The sequence below is a fragment of the Myxine glutinosa genome, assembly GCF_964187855.1.
Source record: "Myxine glutinosa chromosome 12 unlocalized genomic scaffold, kmMyxGlut1.1 SUPER_12_unloc_1, whole genome shotgun sequence".
In the NCBI taxonomy this organism is placed as follows: Eukaryota; Metazoa; Chordata; class Myxini; order Myxiniformes; family Myxinidae; genus Myxine; species Myxine glutinosa.
The window spans coordinates 146368-170487 of NW_027616355.1; the positions used below are offsets into that span (position 1 = coordinate 146368).

General features: G+C 48.5%; 2 protein-coding genes across 16 annotated transcripts in view; both read right to left on the reverse strand.

The window, feature by feature from the left end:
- The window catches only part of LOC137437797 (aminoacyl tRNA synthase complex-interacting multifunctional protein 1-like), a 172012-nt gene that overhangs the window by 43375 nt on the left and 104517 nt on the right, over nucleotides 1–24120 (reverse strand). The window lies entirely within an intron of this gene.
- Nucleotides 1–24120, reverse strand: part of AIMP1 (aminoacyl tRNA synthetase complex interacting multifunctional protein 1) — an 81035-nt gene that overhangs the window by 43365 nt on the left and 13550 nt on the right. For 4 of the 9 annotated variants that reach the window (XM_078768637.1, XM_078768634.1, XM_078768636.1 and 1 more), the window contains exons 3-6: nucleotides 20306–20419; nucleotides 17532–17642; nucleotides 4226–4431; nucleotides 3893–4061 (exon numbers count right to left, since the gene is read on the reverse strand). In XM_078768637.1, coding sequence (XP_078624763.1) covers nucleotides 3893–4061; nucleotides 4226–4431; nucleotides 17532–17642; nucleotides 20306–20419 — 600 coding nt within the window. Of the gene's footprint in view, nucleotides 1–3892; nucleotides 4062–4225; nucleotides 4432–17531; nucleotides 17667–20305; nucleotides 20420–24120 lie in introns of all 9 variants that reach the window. The other 5 variants (XM_078768633.1, XM_068132426.2, XM_068132427.2 and 2 more) reach the window with 2 other exon arrangements.

Consider the following 24120-nt stretch of genomic DNA (forward strand, 5'->3'; position numbering starts at 1 on the left):
TTGGGAAAATCGTGAAAATCATGAAAATCGTGAAAAATGGCAAATCGGGAAAATGTGAAAATCAATTATTTTTTGGGGGGAAAATCGTGAAAATGGAAAATTTTAAAATAAATAAATAACTACATTTTTAATGAATTAAACAATTCGACCACTTCCGCTTTTTGTGATGTGTCACTTACTGCCTTGGGAACAATGGGGGGGGGGGGGTGGATACGGGGATCTGCTCGGTTTGGTAGGTGGTCCAGAACCGACATTATATATCTACTTTTATGAGTACAGACAAGTGTTTTTGAATTTTCAGCAAATATGTATCGCAACTCAATTAAAAGCATTACTTAGTTTATTTGATATCTATAAGATATGTACAAGTATGAAAAATATGCCTCATTGCCTGCATCTTCCATAAAGGTTCCACAGTGGTTATTAAAGTGTGATCATGTGCACGCATGATCATGTGTACCCAGTGTGTACCCTGGATAAGAATAGGTACGCCGTATCCCTGCGTGTCGTAAGAGGCGACTAAGAGGGTTGGCTTCAGGAAGGGCATCCGGCCATAAAAACATTGCCTCAAAAAGAGAACCATGACAATTACAACTACATGTGGGCAGTGTACAGCCCGAAGTGGAGATCGGTTTCTGAGGTTTGGGACATGGAATGTAGGGACAATGACAGGGAGATCAGGAGAAGTGGTGGAAGTATTGGTCAGAAGAAGAGTGGACATATGTTGTGTGCAAGAGACGAGATGGAAGGGAAGTGGTGTGAGAATGGTGAAGGGTAGGCAGGGACAGAAATACAAGTTTGTGTGGCAAGGGTGCCTGGAGGGCATGAATGGTGTTGGTGTCCTGTTTTCTGAGGAGTTTGTAGACAGTGTGGTGAGTGTGACTAGAGTGAGTGATAGGTTGATGATGGTGAAAATGATGATTGGAAAGCTCTTGGTGAACGTCATCTCGGGATATGCTCCGCAGGTTGGTCGAAGCGATGAAGAGAAGGACAAGTTCTGGTGTGCGATAGAGAAGCTGATGGAAAACGTGAAAGATGACGAAGTTGTTGTGGTAGGAGGAGACCTAAATGGACATGTGGGAAGGAGTATGGATGGTTTTGACGGAGTTCATGGGGGTTACGGATATGGTGTGAGAAATGGAGAAGGTGAAAGGATTTTGGAGTTTGCTGATGGAGCTGATTTGTTGATTTGTAATACTCAGTTCCAGAAAGAGGATAATAAGCTTGTTACATACACGTCAGGTGGGTCGACGACAACCGTTGACTACCTGATGGTGCGTAGGCGAGATAGGGGGCACCCCCGGGACACAAAGGTGATCCCGGGGGAGGAGGCTGTTTCACAGCACCACTTGGTTGTCTGCGACGTAGGGTGAAAGGTGCGAGGAGAGCTCGGCGGGTGAAGTACCAACCGAGAATGAAGGTGTGGAGGTTGAAAGAGGTGACAGTAAGGGAGGCATTAAAAGAGAGGCTGAGTAGGGTCGAGGATGATGTGGTTGAGCTTGAAAGTGGTTGGATGTCAATGAAAGCTAGTCTGTTGGGAGCCGTTGGTGAGGTATGTGGATGGACAAAAGGACCACCGAGGCACTCGGAAACATGGTGGTGGGATGATGAAGTTGGAAAGAGGATTGACGAGAAGAGGAAGAAGTTCAAGGAGTGGCAGAAGGCGAAGGGTACGGGAGCAGAAACAGCAGAGCATGAAAGTTATAAGGCAGCCAGGAAGGCTGCAAAGAAAGAGGTAGCAAAGGCGCAGGAGGCATGTAGGAAAATGTTCGGAGAACGCCTGGATTCGGAAGAGGGTCAGAAAGCAGTATTCAGGATTGCAAAGCAGATAGCGAAAGAGAGGTGTGATGTGATGGGGGTGAGTTGCTTGAAGGATGAAGTGGGACAAATCGTTGTCGACCCAGATGGAATTAAAGGAAGATGGAAAAGATATATGGAAATGCTGTTGAATACAGAGAATGAATGGGATGGCAACATAGAGAGTAACCCAGTTTTAGGACCGGCAGAGAAGATAACTGAGAAGAAAGTTGAGGAAGCGATAAAAGCAATGAAGGGTAGAAAAGCGGGAGGGCCGACAGGAGTTGTGGGAGATATGTTGAAGGCAGTAGGACGTTGGGGTGTGAAGAGAATGACAGAGATCTGTAATCTGGTGGTGAAAGAAGGCCGCATTCCAGTGGATTGGGAACTGAGTACCCTCGTCCCTCTATACAAGGGGAAAGGTGACCCTCTGGAGTGTGGCTCGTACCGAGCGATAAAGTTATTAGAGCATGGAATGAAGGTATTGGAAAGGGTGTTGGAGAGGAGGATAAGGAAGAAAGTGAAGATCGACTAAATGCAGTTTGGATTCATGCCAGGAAGAGGAATGACAGACGCGCTTTTCATTGTGAGGCAGTTGCAGGAGAAGTACATGGAGAAGAGGAAGAAGTTGTTTCTTGGGTTTGTTGATCTGGAGAAAGCATTCGATCGGGTTCCACGCAAAGTATTGACATGGGCATTGAGGAAGTTAGGAGTGGAGGAATGGTTGATCAGAGTAGTGATGGCAATGTACAAAAGAGCGCGCACAGCTGTAAGGACGAAGGACGGGAACAGTGGTGAGTTTGAGGTGAAGGTGGGAGTGCATCAGGGGTCGGTACTAAGTCCACTACTATTTGTAGCTGTGATGGAGGTGCTGGCTCAGAACGTAAAGGAGGGTTTACCGTGGGAGTTGTTGTATGCAGATGATCTGGTGTTGATTGCGGAAAGTATGGATGGACTGAAGGAAAAGATGAACACGTGGAAGGAATGTATGGAGACAAAAGGTCTGAAGGTGAATATCGGCAAGACGAAGGTGATGGCAAGTGGTAAAGCATGTGGTGAGGTGGAAAGAACTGAGAAGTGGCCCTGTGCTGTGTGTAGGAAGGGTGTCGGAGTGAACTCCATTCAGTGTACAATGTGCGCTGAGTGGGTTCATCAAAAATGTAGTGGTCTGAGAGGGTCATTAACCAGTGTGGCAACTACATTCAAATGTAAGGTGTGCACAGAGGGAGCTGCAGATGGAGGAAATGTTGAGTTGGATCTTGGAGACGGCGTGAAGCTGGAAGGTGTGAAAACATTTTGCTACCTCGGAGACATGCTGAATGGAGAAGGTGGATCAGACTCGGCAACAGTTGCTCGAGTGAGATGTGCATGGAAGAAGTTTCGGGAATTGAGTGGCGTGCTGATGATGAGGGGAGTGTCGTTGAAGCTGAAGGGAAAGGTGTATGCTGCATGTGTGAGAAGTGTTATGATTTATGGGAGCGAGACATGGGTAATGAACGTAGAGCAGCAACGAAGGTTGGAAAGGGTGGAAATGCGAATGGTTCGACGGATGTGCGGAGTATCGTTGAGAGAGAGGAAGACAAATGATGAATTGCGGAAGATGATGGGAATAGAGCCTGTGATTGATGCTGTGAAGAGGAACAGGTTGAGATGGTTTGGTCATGTGTTGAGGAAGTATGAAAGTGACTGGTTGAGAAGAGTGATGGAAATGAATGTAGAAGGAAGTAGAGGACAGGGAAGACCGAGAAAGACTTGGCTAAAGATGGTGGAAGAAGAAATGCGGGCAAGGGGGTTAACAAGGGGAGATGCAGAAAAATAGGGCAAAATGGAGAAGATTGTCATGGGGACCGCAAGGCTAACCCCCGCTCTAGCAGGGAAAATGGCCTTTTAAAATGCATGTTGTTGTTGTTGCTGATCATGTGCACGCACACACATGCACACGCACACACACACACACACACACACACACACACACACACACACACACACACACACACACACACACACACACACACACACACACACACACTTTCCATACAAGCACACGTCCCACAGACAAAGCAGAATGATGCAGTTGGTGTGTGTGGTTGTTCACCTGCAAAGCCGGGGCAGGCGACACGTTCCCCAGGTAATGAGTCTCCTGGAGGATCCAGAATCTCCACCTTGTCTGGAGAAGATGCACACATCACCATTCCCTGGGATACGATGCCACGCATTTTCGCCGGTTTCAGGTTGCACAACACCACCACGAGACGCTTTTGCATCTGCATGCACAAAAGGTCACACTCCTCAACACATAAGGTGTGCTTCCTTTTTGCTTTTGTGCTACGTGAACAAAAGTGCCTTATTCATTCATGTGTGAGCTTTCTCAAAACATTTGCATTATTTTTGAATCAATGTGAAATAGATTCAATGTTCTGATTTTAACCTGCTCAAGAGGGATGTGCTGCACCAGACCACTGATTATGGTGCGAGGTGTCGCCTCTCCCACATCGATGCTCTCCACATACAAGGTGTCAGCATCTGGGTGTCGATGAGCCTCCAGGATAAGTCCAACACGCAAATCTAGCCGTGAAATGTCCACTGGCTTCTGATCAGGTGCCGCTATCTTCTTTTCTTTGTCCTTCTTCTCCGCTGACAATGCAGATGAAGAAGCAAAATAAACAAGTCATTCACATGCTATGTAAGGGGGGGAGGGGTTAGGGTTAGGGTTAGGGTTAGGGTTAGGGTTAGGGTTAGGGTTAGGGTTAGAGTTAGCTTTTACCCTAAGTCTGCCTGTTTTCTTTCCCTAATGGATGCTGTTAGGGTTAACAGAATGTGAAACTAAAATGAGTGGGACCTGGCTCTGAAACTATCTTAGGTGTAGACACATACACTGGTAATACACTGGTAATACATACACTGGTAACTCCCAACACTGGTAATTCCCTGTTTGTCGTTAAAGGCGGCAAAAAGGGTTGGCGTCAGGAAGGGCATCCGGCCGTAAAACATTGCTTCAAAAAGGGGACCGAAAAACAACAACAACCACGGTTCCCGAAAAAGGCCAACACCCGCTTGCGGGGAAAAATGGCCTCTAAAGGTGGTTATTCACATGCTATGAGCGTGATGTGATATTTATCGGTTTTTTTCTCTCTCTCTCATCGCAATTGTGGGTTATTATACTGCTACCATCTTACATAGGCGATGTGCGTGATGCTTTTGCTGATTGGTGGGGGCGGGGATGTCAGCTGTGGAGGCAGAGCAAGCAAAAAAGAGGTGTGGCTTTTCTCCAAGAGTGAGAGGAGAGTTAAAACTAGAACGGCACTCAGTAGAGAGCATACCTCCGCCTGGTTGGCCATATCACTCAATGGTGAAGAATCACTTTAAAAATTCTACTAACTGGATCCGGATCCGGATCTTCACCAGAATTTAATCGATTCTTCCTCGTCACATGCGCTACATCTCTGCCAAATTTCGTCCGAAACCGTCCACAACTTTTTGAGATATTTTGTTCACAGACTCCATCTCACAAACTGGGGTGAAACACATCTCACAAACAGGAGAAATGGACAGACAAACAGACAGGGGTGAAAACATAACCTCCATCCACCTTTGGCGGTGGAAGTAATAAGAAATGTGCACGAGAATGTATGTTTCTACACCTAAGATAGTTTCAGAGCCAGGTCCCACTCATTTTAGTTTCACATTCTGTTAACCCTAACAGCATCCATCAGGGAAAGAAAACAGGCAGACTTAGGGTAAAAGCTGTTGACCAGTGCTTCTCTGTCCACCTCTGTCCACTTTTTTTTCCACAGACTCCAACATTACAAGTCCACTTTCCAACTGTATCCACCACTACAAGGCCTGTACAGAGTGGCGGTGAGCGAGGAAAGGACGATGCCTGTGTGTGCCTGCCGCAATATACGGGTTGACTGGCCATCAAAAGTCTGCTTTCCAAATGAAACACCAGCGAGGCTGCAAATTGAACGGGACATTGTTCCAGGTGCCTCAGGTGGCTGGAAAGGGAAGGACGTCATGCCTGGACAATCAAAAAACCGATTACTTTAGGATAATTAATCAAACGGAACTCCTTCCCTTTCCAACCACCTGAGGCACACACCTTGACTTCCGGTTAAACACACACCTTGACTTCTGGTTCCTTGACCTCGGTCATGCCGATTCTCGACTCCTCCGTTTTCCACTGAGATAAGTACTCCCGGTTGTTTTGTCGATTTTCCACTGTTTATTTTGCTGTGTCTGTGTCTATTGTGTGCTTATAGTTCAGTTTTGTTTTAAAATTCGTGCTAATTTTTGAGCATTCATCGGACTTATCATACCGGGTTTTTTTTAGGCCTACCCAGTTCCCTTGCTATTCATTGTATGTCCATGATCCTTTCTCTGTACTACCTTCAGCCTTTTTATTTTTGCCCCTTACTTCCTCCCTCAATTTCCTCCCAACTGCATCCAACATGTTTGATGTCTTAAAAATATAAATAAATAAATTCATTCCTTCTCACCACACATCCCCAGCGATCACGTGTTGTCTTGCGACCCGAGTTAATCTACCCCAAACCCAACTCCTTCAAATTCCCTGTTTTCTTTACTGAAAGCCCCTGCGGTGTCCATTCTCTTTCTTTTCTTTTTCTTCTCCTTCTCCTTCTCCTTCTCCTTCTCCTTCTCCTTCTCCTTCTCCTTCTCCTTCTCCCTCTCTCTAAGTATACAAACTAGAACAGCACTCTTCGACGTCACGACGTCCACAGATATGCTTCCGCCCACATTATTACATCATTATAATACTTGTATCAAATTTGATTAAAATCCCTTCAGCTGTTCACAATTTCACACACTTTTACCCTACATGACCTCTGACCTTTGGCCTTTGACCTCGGGACCCCCAAAATTTAATCAGTTAATCTTAACATCATTTTACATATCTGTACCAAGTTTGAATTAAAGCCCTTTAGCCATTCTCAAGTTATAGACCGATTACAGACTTTGACCTTCAACCTCTTGAACCCAACATCTAATCACATAATCTTTACAATATTATACGTACATAACCTGTACCAAGTTTGAATTAGATCCCGTTAGCCATTCTCAAGTTATAGACCTATTACAGACTTTGACCTTTGACCCCAAATTCTAATCATTAAATATTTACATCATTATACATACCCATACCAAATTTTAATTAGATCACTTCAGCCGTTCTCAAGTTATAGATCTATTACAGACTTTGGCCTTTGACCTATGACACAAAATCTAATCACTTAATCTTTACAACATTATACATACCTGTACCAAGTTTGAATTAGATCATTTCAGCTGTTCTCAAGTTATAGACCGATTACAGATTTGACCTTTGACCCCAAAATCTAATCACTTCATCTTTACATCCTTATATAGTCACGTGAAAAAGTAAGTACACCCCATGTAAAGTTTTGATTTTTTCAACATATTTCAACATACAGCTATTTGATCTTCATTTCAACAATAATGACAGATAAAGGTGATATAATATAACAAATATCATGAAACATTTACATTTTGTAGTCCATTGTATAATTTAAATAAACATAAATGCAAATTTCACATGTGGAAAAAGTAAGTCCACCCTTGGCTCTAATTATCTAATAGATGGTATTGCCCCCTTTGGCAGAAACAACCTCAAGTAGGCGTTTCTTATAACTATCTATCACTCTCTGACATCGACTGGGAGAAATTTTTGCCCACTCCTCCATGCAGAATTCTTTCAGCTGTGCGATGTTTGAGGGGTTTCTTGCATGCACAGCTCGTTTCAAATCCCCCCACAACATCTCGATGGGATTTAGATCTGGGCTTTGACTTGGCCATTCCAGAACCCTCCATTTCTTTCTTTTCAGCCATTCCTTGGTGGATTTACTGGTATGTTTAGGGTCATTGTCATGTTGCAAGGTCCACCTTCAGTTGAACTTCAACTTTCCGACAGATGGCCTCATATTATCCTCAAGCACCCTCTGGTACAATGAAGAATTCATAGTGGATTCTATGATGGTGAGCTTCCCAGGCCCTGATGCAGCAAAGCTGCCCCAAACCATAATATTTCCACCACCATAATTTACAGTTGGTATCAGGTTCTTGTGGCCAAATGCTGTCTTTGGTTTTCGCCAAACATGTCTTCTGGTACTGTGGTCAAATAGACCTTTGACTCATCTGTCCAGAGCACATTGTTCCAGAAGTGCTGGTCTTTGCCGAGGTGTTCATTGGCAAACTTTAGTCTTGCCCTGATGTTCTTTCTGGACAGCAAAGGTTTCCTCCTGGCACACCTCCCATGAATGAATGAATGATCGTTTTAAGGCCATTTTCCCCGCTAGAGCGGGGGTTAGCCTTGCGGGCCCCATGACAATCATGGTTCCCTGTTTGAGGCAATGTTTTTATGGCCGAATGCCCTTCCTGACGCCAACCCTTGGTCACGCTCTTACGATGCGCAGGGATACGGTGTACCTATTCTAAACCGGGGTACACACCATGATCATTCATCCCAGCAAGCTGGTACTCAATTTGCCGACCTCGGAAGGATGACAGGCTGAGTCAACCCCCCTGGCGTTAATTCAGCGATCGACCGAGATTCGAACCCAGGTTCCTAGGATCCCAAGCCGGCACCCTAACCGCCAGGGCAGACCTCCCATGTAGATCAAATTTGTGCAGCCTCTTTCTAATGGTAGACTGGTGCACTTTGACATCAACAGTGGCAAGAACTACCTGTAGGTCCCGTGATGACATTCTGGGGTTCTTCGAGACTTATTTCAGCATCTTGCGGTCTGCTCTCAGGCTGAACTTGCTGGGGTGGCCTGGCCTGAGCAAGTTGGCAGTTGTTTGGAATCTTCTCCACTTGGAGATGATCTTCCGGACAGTCGAATGATTGATTTCAAAATGTTTGGAGATCTTTTTAAATCCCTTCCCAGACTTGTAGGCGTCTATAACCTTCTTTCTGAAGGCCTCAGAGCTCTTTTGATCTAGACATGGTGACGCCGCACACTTCAACAACAAAGAGCAAACCAAACTAAATGTCTGAGGATTAAATATGACAGGTTCCTCCAAGATCCTCTCCAACGATGTTCTAATCATTTGCACCTGAGCTGGTGCACCTGATTCTAATTTTAGGTATTTGAAGTAGTGATAAATGTAGGGGTGTACTTACTTTTTCCACATGCGAAATTTGCATTTATGTTTCTTCAAATTATACAATGGATGACAAAATGTAAATGTTTCATATTTGTTATATTATATTGTAGCGGCTACCGCTGGGTTTTCACAATCGCCTTGCACCTATCAAGGACGCGGAGCGATCACCATGCCGGGCTCGTCCAGGACGCCCGGGCAGGCTCGCCCTCAACTTGCCAGGCCGCAGCCAGGACGCTCGGCCATGCCCCCTCTCGCCTTTCCTGGGCAAACGCTCCGGGATAATGTGTGTATATATATTGCTGCCCGATAAACGGGCTTTTCAGAGTACCTGAGTGTTTTGTTTGAATAAAGCAACTCGGACGAATTCCAGCTTTTTGTCGCGTCCATTCTTCCGATCGACGTGGGAGCCCGAGCTCCTTCATTGGTGACCTACCGACATGGACACGGCAGTGGCCCTTAAACTGCCTACCTTCTGGGAGGCTCACGCGGCGGTTTGGTTCGCACAGGTTGGAACTCCCTGTTCGCCCTGCGAGGCATCACGGCCGACGACACCCGCTTCCACCATGTGGTAGCAGCGCTCGGTTCAGCCACTGCCTACCTTCTGGGAGGCTCACGCGGCGGTTTGGTTCGCACAGGTTGGAACTCCCTGTTCGCCCTGCGAGGCATCACGGCCGACGACACCCGCTTCCACCATGTGGTAGCAGCGCTCGGTTCAGCCACCGCGGCCCGCGCCCTGAGCCTCCTCGAGAGCCCGCCAGCCGCTGACAAATACGGCGCGATTAAAAAGCTCCTTCGCGACGCTTTCGACCTCCCATCGGCGGAACGCGCACGGCGCCTGCTCGACCTGCCCGAGCTCGGCGACACGCGCCCTTCCGAGCGAATGGACTACATGCTTTCGCTGATCGGCGAGCACTCTCCGGCATTCCTGTTCCGGGAGCTGTTCCTCCGTCAGCTGCCTAGCCCGGTACGCCGCGCCCTGGCAAGCACGACGATCACGGATCCCCGTGCCCTTGCCAGGGAAGCCGACAAGATCTCCGCCGCAGGCCAGCGCATCGCAGCAGCGACCTGGGGCCCACCGCCGTCCGACGCAACACCCATGGCGCCCGAGCACCCGGCACGGTCGACGACCGAACTGCCGACGCAATTGGCGGCCGCTACACCGAGCCGACCACCTCCAGCACGACGACCGGAGCCTCCACCTGACCAGGCATGGTGTTATTATCATGCCAGGTTCGGACAGAAGGCCCGGACATGCCGACCCCCGTGCACCTTCGGCAGGCCGAGAAACGGCCGGGCCGGCGTTCATTACCAGCCATGAGCGCCAGCCACACGGGAAACTTACTGTTCATCACGGATAAAGCGTCCGGACGGCGCTTCCTGTGCGACACCGGCACCCAACTGAGCGTCATACCCGCCTCTGACCAGGACAGGCAGTCCGCGGTTTGCGGCCCCTCCTTGGTTGCGGCCAACGGATCGGCCATCCGCACCTTCGGCCCGCGCAACGTCACCCTCTGCTTCGGCGGCCAACGCTTTGCTTGGACGTTTGTAACCGCAAACGTGCCCATGGCTCTGCTAGGCGCCGACTTCCTCTGCGCACACGGACTGCTGGTGGACGTCCAACGGCGTCGTTTAATCAACGCCGAAACCTTCAGCTCCCTGGTATGCACATTGAGCAGCTCCGCGCCGACCAAGCTGGCATGCGCCCTCCCGGCGGCGAACGAGTTTGCTCGCCTGCTCACGGAGTTCCCGGCCCTCACGCGGCCGACGTTTTCGGCCGTCGCAGTACGGCATGGGATCGAGCACCACATACCAAACACGGGCCCGCCGGTCTACGCCAGAGCCCGCCGCCTCGACCCAGCCAAGCTCGCCATGTCCAAAGCCGAGTTCGACGCTTTAGAACACCTCGGCATCGTGCGGCGCTCCGATAGCGCGTGGGCTTTGCCACTACACATCGTCCCAAAGCCAGGGGGCGGCTGGCGCCCATGTGGCGACTACCGCCGCCTTAACGACGCTACCACCCCCGACAGGTATCCGATCCCGCACATCCAAGACTTCTCCGCCCGTCTGGCGGGACGGGTCATTTTTTCGAAAATTGATCTCATACGGGGATATCACCAGGTACCTGTCAGGGCGGCCGACGTCCCTAAAACGGCAGTCATCACGCCGTTCGGCTTATTCGAATTCTTACGGATGCCGTTTGGTCTCAAGAACACGGCTCAGGCGTTCCAGCGCTTGATGGACGGCGTGCTGCGTGACCTGCCGTTCCTTTTCGTTTACCTGGACGACATCCTCGTCGCCAGCACGTCCCGGGCCGAGCACCTCCTCCACCTCCGAACACTGTTCGGGCGCCTCAGCGAGCACGGCCTCATCATCAACCCGGCCAAATGCCACTTCGGCACGACGGCCGTTGATTTTTTGGGCCACCACATCACCAAGAACGGGGCCGTGCCGCTGCCAACCAAGGTCGAGGCCATCACCACGTTCCCGCGTCCCCGCACCATAAAGGCCCTGCAGGAATTCCTGGGAATGGTGAATTTTTATCACCGCTTCGTGCCCTGCGCTGCTCAACTCATGCGGCCCCTCTACGAAGCCCTCCGGGGCAATCCGGCCAAGCACGACATCGCCTGGTCCGCAGCAATGGACGCGGCCTTCCAAAGCTCAAAGCGGGCCCTCGCCGACGCAACACTGCTCGCTCACCCGGTGCTCAACGCTCCCATCGCCCTCACCACGGATGCCTCCGACTACGCGGTGGGTGCCGTACATGAGCAATGGGTGAACGGGGTTTGGCAGCCACTCGCTTTTTCAGCCGGCAGCTCCGGCCGAACGAGCTCAAATACAGCACGTTTGACCGTGAGCTCCTCGGTCTACACCTGGCCGTCCGCCATTTCCGCCACCTCCTGGAGGGCCGACCTTTCACGGCGTTCGTCGACCACAAGCCGTTGGTTTACGCAATGGCCAAGGTCACGGAGCCGTGGTCGGCCCGCCAACAGCACCACCTCTCCGCCGTGTCGGAGTTTACCACGGACATCCGGCACGTCGCCGGCAAAAACAACGCCGTGGCCGACTGTCTTTCCCGGGCCAGCGCGAACGCGGTCCACCTGGGCGTGGACTTCGCGCTTATGGCGGCGGACCAAACCACCGACACCACGGTGCAAGCCCTCCGGGCGGCGGACACGGGCCTCCGCCTGGCCGACATCCCCTTCGCGGACACTGTCCTGCTCTGCGACGTCTCCCAAGGCCAGCCTCGCCCCATCGTGCCCGTCACCTGGCAACGCCGCATCTTCGCCTCCCTCCACGGCCTTTCCCACCCGGGCCGGAAAGCTTCCCAGAAGCTGGTGTCGGTGCGATTCGTCTGGCACGGCCTTCGTCGGGACGTCCGCGATTGGACCAGCACCTGCACAGCCTGCCAACGGGCCAAGGTCCACCGACACACCCAGGCCCCGCTGGCACCTTTCACCGTGCTCGAACGACGTTTCGACCACGTCAACGTGGATCTGGTGGGCCCCCTCCCCCCGTCACGGGGGTTCACACACCTGCTCACCATGGTGGACAGGACCACGAGGTGGCCGGAGGCCGTTCCCCTCGTCTCCACCACCACCGCCGACGTGGCGCAGGCTTTCATCGCCACCTGGGTCGCCCGCTTCGGCGCACCGGCGGACATCTCGTCAGACCGCGGACCACAGTTCACCTCCGAGCTGTGGGGCGCGGTCGCCCGCAACCTGGGGGTCAAGCTCCACCGTACTACGGCCTACCACCCCCAAGCAAACAGGTTGTGCGAGCGATTCCACCGCTCCATGAAGGCCGCGCTCATGGCCGGCCTTCAAGACGGCGGTTGGGCCGACCGGCTGCCGTGGGTCCTTTTGGGCCTCCACACGGCCCCCAAGGAGGACCTCCAGGCATCCACCGCCGAGCTTGTCTACGGCCAGGCGCTACGCGTCCCGGGCGAATTTGTGCCCGACGCTACCAGTCCCTGGTCCGCAGCTCACCAGCGCTCGGACCTCCAGGAGGCTGCCCGACGGTTTGCCCCCGTGCCAACATCCCACCACGGTGACCCCCAGTCCTACGTCCCCCCAGCACTTCGCACAGCGGAGTATGTTTTTGTGCGTCACGACGCACATCGGGGGCCACTCCGGCCGCCGTACGATGGGCCCTTCCGGGTCCTGCGTCGGGACGACAAGTCGTTCGTCATCGACATCGGCGGCAGGTCGGACCGGATTGCGGTGGACCGCCTCAAGCCGGCGCACGTGGACGTCGACCAACCACCACGGGTGGCCCTTCCGCCGCGGCGAGGCCGCCCCCCGTCCACAGTGCCCCCCACTCGACCGCCCACCACCACACCGGACGACCCGCCAGGGGTCGCTTCGGCCGGGTCATCAGGACCCCCCTCAAATTGACCCTGCCGGTGCAAGTCGATTCTGGGGGGACGTGTGTAGCGGCTACCGCTGGGTTTTCACAATCGCCTTGCACCTATCAAGGACGCGGAGCGATCACCATGCCGGGCTCGTCCAGGACGCCCGGGCAGGCTCGCCCTCAACTTGCCAGGCCGCAGCCAGGACGCTCGGCCACGCCCCCTCTCGCCTTTCCTGGGCAAACGCTCCGGGATAATGTGTGTATATATATATTGCTGCCCGATAAACGGGCTTTTCAGAGTACCTGAGTGTTTTGTTTGAATAAAGCAACTCGGACGAATTCCAGCTTTTGTCGCGTCCATTCTTCCGATCGACGTGAGAGCCCGAGCTCCTTCAATATCACCTTTATCTATCAATATTGTTGAAATGAAGATCAAATAGCTGTATATTGAAATATGTTGAAAAAGTCAAAACTTTACATGGGGTGTACTTACTTTTTCACGTGACTGTACATGCCTCTACTAAGTTTGAATTAGATCACTTCAGCCGTTCTCAATTTATAGACATATTGCAGACTTTGACCTTTGATCTCTTGACCGCAAAATCAATCAGTTCATCTTTACATCATTCTACATAAGTGCACCAAATTTCATCAGAATCCCATCACTGGTTCACAAGTTATCGCGGTAACAGTATTTCTTCCTAACATGACCTCTGACGTTCGACCTCGTGACGGCAAAATCGAATCAGTTCATCTTTACCTCATTATACATACCTGTGCCAAGTTTGACGAAGATCTCTTTAGCCATTCTCAAGTTATCGCGGTAACGAAATCTTATCAAGTTATCACGGACGGACGGACGGACGGACAGCTGGATGGACAACCTGAAAACATAATGCCTCCGGCGACTTCATCAGCAGAGGCATAAAAGTTTTCCTGCGCATCCACCCCTTCCTCCTTCTCCTTTCTCCCGTTTATGGCACTGCCATCATAAGGCTAGATTTAATTCCACTCTTCCCTCCAGGGCTTACACAGGTAGGGCACCATAATCTCATGGCAAACCACATTCCTAACCGCAATCTTTCATACGCTCATTCACGCTACCAAGCTTAACATAGCCACACTCTCTTTTCCTGTTCGTTCGTCCCCTTGCATGTGTTCAACTATGGTCCCACTGCCCCACGATCCATGTTACCTTTTTACCCTCTGTCATCTCGCTGTTTTCATGTCCCTCAATCATGTAGAAGAAAACAATCAAGAACTAGAGAGTTCATGAAACACATTACCCCGCACAGCCTTGAGAAACAAGGACATGGCCGGGGTCTGCAAGCGGCAAATTTGATTGATCGTGATGACATAAAATCCCGTAATATTTTGCCCAAATACTGCTAAACGGAAGGGTTTTTAAAGTGCCAACAAGGCGATTTGTGTTCTGCAGTGTTCAAGCATATAATTCAGTGGAAATAAAATAAAGATTTCAAAGGTTGTAGAAAAAAAAATCTTCGGAAGTTTACTACCATTGATGCAGTGTCTTACAATTTGCACCATCCTATTTAACACATCACATTAGTTCTTCATGCTTGGTGTTTGTGTCCTTTATGACATCCTTAAAAACAGTACGTCTCTGTTTGGAATGATTTTCAATTTTGTTTGACTGTCAGACAGAGGTTGAAAGAGGTGACAGTGTGAAAGAGGTGACAGTGAGGGAGGCATTAAAAGAGAGGCTGAGTATGGTAGAGGATGATGTGGTTGAGCTTGAAAGTGGTTGGATGTCAATGATAGATAGTCTGTTGGGAGCCGTTGGTGAGGTATGTGGATGGACAAAAGGACCACCGAGGCACTCGGAAACATGGTGGTGGGATGATGAAGTTGGAAAGAAGATTGACGAGAGAGGAGGAAGTTCAAGGAGTGGCAGAAGGCGAAGGGTATGGGGGCAGAAAAGGCAGAGCATTAAAGTTATAAGGCAGCCAAGAAGGCTGCAAAGAAAGAGGTAGCAAAGGCGCAGGAGGCATGTAGGAAAATGTTCAGAGAACGCTTGGATTTGGAAGAGGGTCAGAGAGCGGTATTCAGGATTGCAAAGCAGATAGCGAAAGAGAGGTGTGATGTGATGGGGGTGAGTTGCTTGAAGGATGAAGTGGGACAAATTGATGTGGACCCAGATGGAATTACAGGAAGATGGAAGAGATACATGGAAATACTGTTGAATTCAGAGAATGAATGCGATGGCAACATAGAGAGTAACCCAGTTTTAGGACCGGCAGACAAGATAACCGAGAAGGAAGTTGAGGAAGTGATAAAAGCAATGAAGAGTAGAAAAGTGGTAGGGCCGACAGGAGTTGTGGGAGATATGTTGAAGGCAGCGGGAAATTGGGGTGTGAAGAGAATGACAGAGATCTGCAATCTGGTGGTGAAAGAAGGCCGATCTCCAGTGGATTGGGAACTGAGTACCCTCGTCCCTCCATACAAGGGGAAAGGTGACCCTCTAGTGTGGCTCGTATCGAGCGATAAAGTTATTGGAGCATGGAATGAAGGTATTGGAAAGGGTGTTGGAGAGGAGGATAAGGAAGAAAGTGAAGATTGACGAAATGCAGTTTGGATTTATGCCAGGAAGAGGAACGACAGACATGCTTTTTATTGTCAGGCAGATGCAGGAGAAGTACATGGGGATGAGGAAGAAGTTGTTTCTTGGGTTTGTTGATCTGGAGAAAGCATTCGATAGGGTTCTACGTGAGGTAGTGACATGGGCATTGAGGAAGTTAGGAGTGGAGGAATGGTTGATCAGAGTAGTGATGGCAATGTACAAATGAACGCGCACAGCTGTAAGGACGAAGGACGGGAACAGTGGTGAGTTTGAGGTGAAGGTGGGAGTGCATCAGGGGTCGGTACTAAGTCCACGACTATTTGTAGCTGTGATGGAGGTGCTGGCTCAGAACGTAAAGCGGGGTTTACCGTGGGAGTTGTTGTATGCAGATGATCTGGTGTTGATTGCGGAAAGTATGGATAGACTGAAGGAAAAGATGAACAAGTGGAAGGAATGTATGGAGACAAAAGGTCTGAAGGTGAATATTGGAAAGACAAAGGTGATGGCAAGTGGTAAAGCATGTGGTGAGGTGGAAAGAACTGGGAAGTGGCCGTGTGCTGTGTGCAGGAAGGGTGTCGGAGTGAACTCCATTCAATGTACAATGTGCGCTGAGTGGGTTCATCAAATATGTAGTGGTTTGAGAGGGTCATTAACCAGTGTGGCAGCTACATTCAAGTGTAAGGTGTGCACAGAGGGAGCTGCAGATGGAGGAAATGTTGAGTTGGATCTTGGAGACGGTGTGAACCTGGAAGGTGTGAAAACATTTTGTTACTTCGGAGACATGCTGAATGGAGAAGGTGGATCAGACTTGGCAACGGTTGCTAGCGTGAGATGTGCATGGAAGAAGTTTCGGGAACTGAGTGGCGTGCTGATGAGGAGGGGAGTGTCGTTGAAGCTGAAGGGAAAGGTGTATGCTGCATGTGTGAGAAGTGTTATGATTTATGGGAGCGAGACATGGGTAATGAACGTGGAGCAGCAACGAAGGCTGGAAAGGGTGGAAATGCGAATGGTTCGGTGGATGTGTGGAGAATCGTTGAGAGAGAGGAAGACAAATGATGAATTGCGAAAGATGATGGGAATAGAGCCTGTGGTGGATGCTGTGAAGAGAAACAGTTTGAGATGGTTTGGTCATGTGTTGAGGAAGGATGAAAGTGACTGGTTGAGGAGAGTGATGGAAATGAATGTAGAAGGAAGTAGAGGATGGGGAAGACCAAGAAAGACTTGGCTGAAGATGGTCGAAGAAGAAATGCGGGCAAGGGGGTTAACAAGGGGAGATGCAGAAAATAGGGCAAAATGGAGAAGATTGTCAAGGGGACCGCAAGGCTAACCCCCGCTCTTGCAGGGAAAATGGCCTTAAAATGCCTGTTGTTGTTGTTGTTGTTAGACAGAGAGAAGAAGTAAAAAGATTATCTCACTCTTCTCTGCACAGGCACGATCGGGATGCGATTCAGCACCAAAGTACTGCTAAACTGCACGTTCGTTTTCCGATACATGTTCCGATTCACGTTCAAAATATAACATTCAATTTAAACACGTTGTTCCTCGATCATAAACCGACGTTTGTGGACAGACAGACAGACAAAGTGAACCAATAGCTTAACCCTACTTTTTGCTTCACATGTGTGGGGTAAAGACACCGATGACTGCTGTTTTGACTTACCTTTATTTTCAGACTTGGCTTTAACCTTTTTCTGCATGTCCTTCGGAGATGCTACAGGTGAAGCAGCAACATTTGTTGGTGGACCCTCTGGAGACACCAATACCTGCTGCACTGCTCTCAAAGCACACCAACCAACTACATTTAAAGAAAATATTATTTTAGGGCACAAATATTACACATCACATACAGCTTAGGCAAAAGCAACCGTTAGGAGGAAAAAAAAATCTAGACTTTAAATTGTCGAGCATTTATTTTCACCACAGGAAGAGGTACAGTCTCTGAGCTGCTAGCTTTCATCATCAGCGATGACCTCTCCTCGGCAGACTATATTACAAAGCTGTTCACTGCTGCTCATCACCCCTTTGTGCTTATGTTTGAGTGAGCCAGCATTTTTGAATCCGTCGATATAAAACAATGCGTCTGTGCCTGCACGGTGTGCATGACAGTGATGCAAACAACATGTTTGGTGCAACAACATCCATCGCACTGTTTTCAGGGACTCTTTTGGAGTTTTTGATGGCAAAATCACCCTCTGACGCATGTATGGTGATTGCTGCTGTGCAAGAGGAGACCCAAAAGGAAACAGATATACCAGGGAGCACGAGATAGCATGAGATTGGTGTCACCATCATGCATGATAAGTGATATTCCCTCCTTGCTTCTCTCATCTCATGTATTATAACCTGCTTGCTGGTTCCTTCATAAATCGTTTCCTTCTCACTTTCCCACAAATCCTGACTATTCCATGTTTTTAATCACATCTGTAGCCATAAGTCAGTTTTATTGCTTAGTGCGTGGTATCTCCGTGGCCGTGCCGAGGCTCCGTCGGTTCCATGCCAACTCTCTGTTTGATATTGCTTGCAACTCGTGGTGGACCACCATCTTGTTTTCCATGTCGATAGGAAGATCCCGCTAGGTAGCATAATCATTGCTTTTGTGAACGAACTTACATAATTGTTTGCGCCTCCCAGTTTGGATTCGACCTATCGGATTGCTCAGTGATCAAATGGAAATTAATCCCGGCATGTACATAAAATTATATATTACCGGTTTGTGTGGCATCCAGAGATCTGCGTGAGTAGGCTTTTAACAGCCCAAAACACACAATAGAGCCACGTGACTTGTTATACTTTTTTTGTGTCTTGGACTATTGTATCTCATTAACATAACTTTTTGAATGCCCTACATTATTGTGTTCATCCATTATTGGAGATGATGGGTCGCAATTGTTTGGTGAGGATGTTTGCCCATGTCAATGATTTCTTCTGTGCCTGTTCCATTTCCACCTCCACTCAGCCCCATCTCCACAACCTTTGCTGTCAATAAGCAAATCTCATTTCATGTTATGTCTTATCATCAGGAAGTATGGTACGGAAAAATCCAACATATTGAAATGCAAATTATAGGCCAGTTAATTTAGCCTCACAAATAGGTTGATGTTGTTGTTGCATAGCCCCAAACAGTTCTCCCGTACAAGCCCGCGACTCGGAGATGGCCGATCGATCTCCCAGGAAAGTGACCCAGAGATCACCCATATCCAGAATGGTGTACCCCGCCTTTACAAAGTGAGCGCCAGGACAGCATCATAGAGAAAGCGAGAAACAGAGGGAGAGAGAGAGAGAAAGAGAGAGAGAGAGAGAGAGAGAGAGAGAGAGAGAAGGGATAAGAGGAGAGAAAAGAGAGCAGAGAAGAACCAATCCATGGGGACCGATCGGCATTCTGACCGTGGCCGTGTTGCCCTGACAAATCCGAGCAGCAGGGAAGAATGGGAAAGATTTGGCCCCACAACTTGTGTTGGGGGTACAACCACCGCAAAGAGGTGTCCCCGATGGTTACTTGTAGCTAAGTTGGTGGCCTCTCTGTATTCTACTCTTCCTATTTGGTCTTGCACCCTCTGTCCTCTCTTGGCTCTGTCCCTCCCAGGTCTGTGCTAGGCACACATTCATTCCCCCTCCCCCCTCTTTTCTCTCATGTGCAGAACCAACTTCCCCAGTCTGTTCAGTCCCATTACCCCCTCCAGGGCTTCAAGACAGCTGTTCACCACTATCTCAGTTGACCTCCACCCATACTCATGATCTCTTATACCCCCAAATTACACCATTCCTAAGCACTCCCTTTTTCAGGTTATTGCGATTTTGTCACCCTTTCCCTCACCTTTTTTCGTTTGTTAGTTTCTGGTTGGTTTGTTTCTTTTCTGTTTCATCCACACCTTCCCCTTCCCCTTCTTCCTGTGTTTCATGCAGCTTGTGTGCAGGTCGTTCACCCCCATGTGTCATTCTCTGCCATTCTGCTCTAACTCTTCCCTGAGCCTCGGTCATGTCGACAAAAATTTTTAACAAAACCTAAGAAAACCAGGAAAATGAATTAGCATAACCAAAGTGCAGTATACAGCCAATGCTATGGCATGAAATATAAATGATATTGTCGTTAGCATGACAGGGACTTTGAATAATCAGCAATGGGTCCTACATTCAGCTTAATGTCAACTCGATCACTACGTAACACAGCCGGTGTTTGCACAAATCTAGTGGAAACCATAATTTTGACAATACCCCTGCGTGTAACCATTAAAAAACAAACCTGGTCCTCTTGAAATTGGCTTCTTGAGAATTGAGATGTGGTTTTCACTCTGTATAACCAATTATTTGAATAAATCTATTCTAATTTCTAGGTAGTTAATATGGTGAGTGAAAAAGACAAAAGTTACACAAACAGACAACTCCCAACCTGACTCTTATTGCTCAATTAATAGACCGAGACAAGGAAGGGCTCACATCCATTTCTAATCTCCGCCTTGATCAGCTGCTCTTTCACCAATGAAATCTCTTGCTCGAGTTTCTTGTTCTCGGCTCTCAGATGCATCTCCTTTTCCTCGCAAGCCTTGCTCACTGTGAAAGGGTAGGAAGCGTGTGCAAGTCAACATAAAGCACAGTGTAAGGAAGGTTCTTGAAGATGATGGAAGATAAACATAGGGGCAATACCCCTGGTGCTCACCTGGTAGAATAAGTAGTATACTGCACTGACTAAAGGTATTTAGAACCAATTTCAATGATTGCTAGAAGACAGGCCAGCATGTAGAATCATACTAACATAATCATAAGACTTTAAACAAACCAAAAAAATACCTATTTTGGACACCCCTCCTCCCCCCCCCCCCCCCCCCCTCTCCCATCCTGTATACCTCCTCAGATCCACCCAATTTTTCCAATGCCTTGAACAAACATTGGTACATTACGGGTGATGAAGGTTGTGGTTAAGTTTCATCAAAATTGTACGTGTAGTTTCTGAGAAGAAAGCAAATACCTATTTTTCCCTTCGCGGCCCGATTTTTTTTTAATGCCGTAAACCTGGGGTGGGGAACCTCCGGCCTCCGGGCCGTATACGGCCCGCGAGACCGTTTGATCCGGCCCGCGAGGCAATTCATCTATCTATAATTCCAGTAATCTCTCCTTTTCAAGGTTTTAAATTAATCGGACAAAGGGTAACCAAGTTATGGCCAAAAACGATTCAACCAATCAGAGAGGAGCGAGCTTTCACGTGTTGTAACAGTCAACGAATGCCGAACGTGGCGAGCAGACGCTGCCTCGGACGGCACATTTGAGAACTTATTCATTTATTTGACGTTGGCAAAATATGTTGGCGCTAACAGAATAATTGCCATCAAATTAAAACTAATTTGCGATTAATCGTAACTGCGATATGCAACCTTCCGGACAGTCAAGTGAGTTCCGGACAGTCGTAACTGCGATATGCGACCTTCCGGACAGTCAAGTGAGTTCCGGACAGTCGTAACTGCGATATGCGACCTTCCGGACAGTCAAGTGAGTTCCGGACAGTCATAACTGCGATATGCGACCTTCCGGACAGTCAAGTGATCGCGTGATCTCATGTCATCATTTCATTCGGTATATGCAAACATGGCGACTAACAAGAAAAGAAAGGTAGATGCGGAATGTCGCGCTTTCCAAGAGAAATGGGCAAACGATTATTTCTTTGTGGAAGTAAAAGGCAAGCCAGTATGCCTAGTTTGTCGGGAAGCGCTCTCGGTGATGAAAAAGGCCAACCTCGAGCGTCATTACAGCTCGAAACATGCTAAACTGGACGAGTTGAAAGGACGAATGCGCTTGGATAAAGTCAACGTTCTTTGGCGGAGTTTTGGTGCTCAACAAGCAGTCTTCATAAGACCACAATCTGACCGAGACAACACTACGCATGCTAGTTTTGTGGTGAGTGAGCGAATCGCTAAGAAGCTGATGCCGCATTCAGAAGGAGAATTTGTGAAGGAGTGCCTTGTTGCCGCTGCGGAGCTGCTCGCACCGGACAAAGTAAAATTGTTCCAAAGTGTCAGTTTGTCTCGAAGAACTGTCTCAGATCGGATTACTGACATGGCACAAGATATTGAGAAAACACTGAAGGACACCGCAAGAGATTTCCAGTTTTTCTCTCTGGCCTGCGATGAGACAACGGACATAACAAACACCGCCCAACTAGCCATTTTTGTGCGGGGGATTACAGCCGAGTTTGATACGAGGGAGGAGTTGCTGTCTTTGCAAGCCATGCATGGCACCACCAAAGGTGAGGATTTGTTTGAGCAAGTTGTTTTGGCTATGAACAAATTCGAACTGCAGTTTGACAAGTTAAGTGGCCTGGCCACGGATGGAGCCCCAGCCATGGTTGGCGCGCAAAAGGGATTGACTGCATTGTTCAAAAAAGAAATGAGTCGTCTCAGTCTCGATCCAAGTGAGTTAGTTGTATGCCACTGTATCATACACCAAGAGAATCTGTGTGCACAGTCCCTGAAGCTCAACAATGTGATGACAACTATCGTTTCCACCATAAACGTCATCAAAAGCAGAGGGCTGAACAGCCGCCAGTTCAAGGAGCTACTGAGTGAACTAGAGTCAGAGTACGGAAATCTGGTTTACCACTGTGAGGTGCGGTGGCTGAGTCGCGGAAATATGCTCACACGGTTTTACTCACTGAGAGAAGAAGTGAAACAGTTCATGGAGATGAAGGGGAAACCTGTCATGGAACTCAGTGATAGCAAGTGGCTGTGTGATTTGGGCTTCATGGTGGACATTACCAAGTACCTGTCAGAGAAGAACAACCAGCTTCTCAGCTCTCTGCAATCACATGTGAAATCATTTGAAGCTAAACTAAAGCTGTGGCAAGTGCAACTGGAAAGGGGAAACACTATCCACTTTCCCACTCTGCAAGAACAAAAGCCTGCTGTGACATCTGAATATGCTGCTGAGTGTGCAAAACTCCTCCAGGCATTTGGAGAGAGGTTCCAGGACATGAAAAGTAAACAAAGGGAACTGAACATATTTGCCACGCCGTTTAATGTGGAACCAGCTGATGTGCCTGACAACCTACAACACGAAATCATTGAGCTGCAAAGCAATGACGAGCTCAAAGCTAGGTACAACAACCTCCCTTTGCTCGAGTTCTACAAACTGTATGTACGTGCTGAGGATTTTCCCATTCTGAGGAGACATGCACTGAAGTTTTCATCACTGTTTGGGACGAACTACAGCTGTGGGCAGTTCTTTTCAAAACTGACTCTTGCAAAGACTCGGTTCCGCTCAAGACTGACTGACCCAAACCTGCAAAACCAGCTGCGAGTAGCATCATCATCACTACCACCTGACACCAAACGCCTCGCCAAAGAGAAACAGTTCCAGCCATCGCATTAGGTGAGTCCGATATATGTATTCAATAATTTAACATGGCCCTCGAAGGATGTTCTAAAAATCGAAATGGCCCTCGACAGGAAAAAGGTTCCCCACCCCTGCCGTAAACAAACCTTGGTACACCACGATTGGTGAAGGTTGTGGTCAAGTTTTATCAGAATTGCGTGTGTAGTCTCTGCGAAGGAAGCAAATACCTCTTTTGGGGTGCAACCCCCCAATAGACCGCCTTAGACCCCGATTTTTTTAAATGCCGGGAACATACGTTGGTACATCATAAGTAATGAATGGAATGTTGTGTCAAGTTCCATTGGAATTTTATGTGTAGTTTCAGAGAAGAAAGCAAATACCTATTTTGGGGGGTCAAACCCAAAGCCACTTTGACCCCCGGTAGATTTTTTTTAAAGCCGTGAACAAACTTTAGTCACAACATGCCAAATATAATTTGTGCCATGTTTGGTCACAATCCCATCATGGGTTTCAGAGAAGAAGTTGCAAGTATTTATGTACCAACGGATTGATGGACAGACGATGCGCCATCGCATATGCTACACGGAACTACTTTCCAAGTGAGCCAAAAATAAGTTTGTGTTAGGAGTCGTATGAGGAGTGGGAAAAAGTGGGAACGGTTGTGGAAGTGGAGGGAAATGGAGTTAAGAGTGAAATAAAAGGAAAAGGTATCCATCATAATATGCATGTGGGGGAGGGTGCAGTGGAAGTCTAAATTTCACATTTTAACGCACGATATAAATAGTTGTCACTTAAAGGTTTATGTACACTGTTAATATCCAAAGATGGATACAGAGGCCTATAGTTACATGAGTTATCTTAACCAATAATGCTGCCACTATATTGATAACAAGAAAAGCACCCACACCCTACTGGAGCAGCCAGTGGAG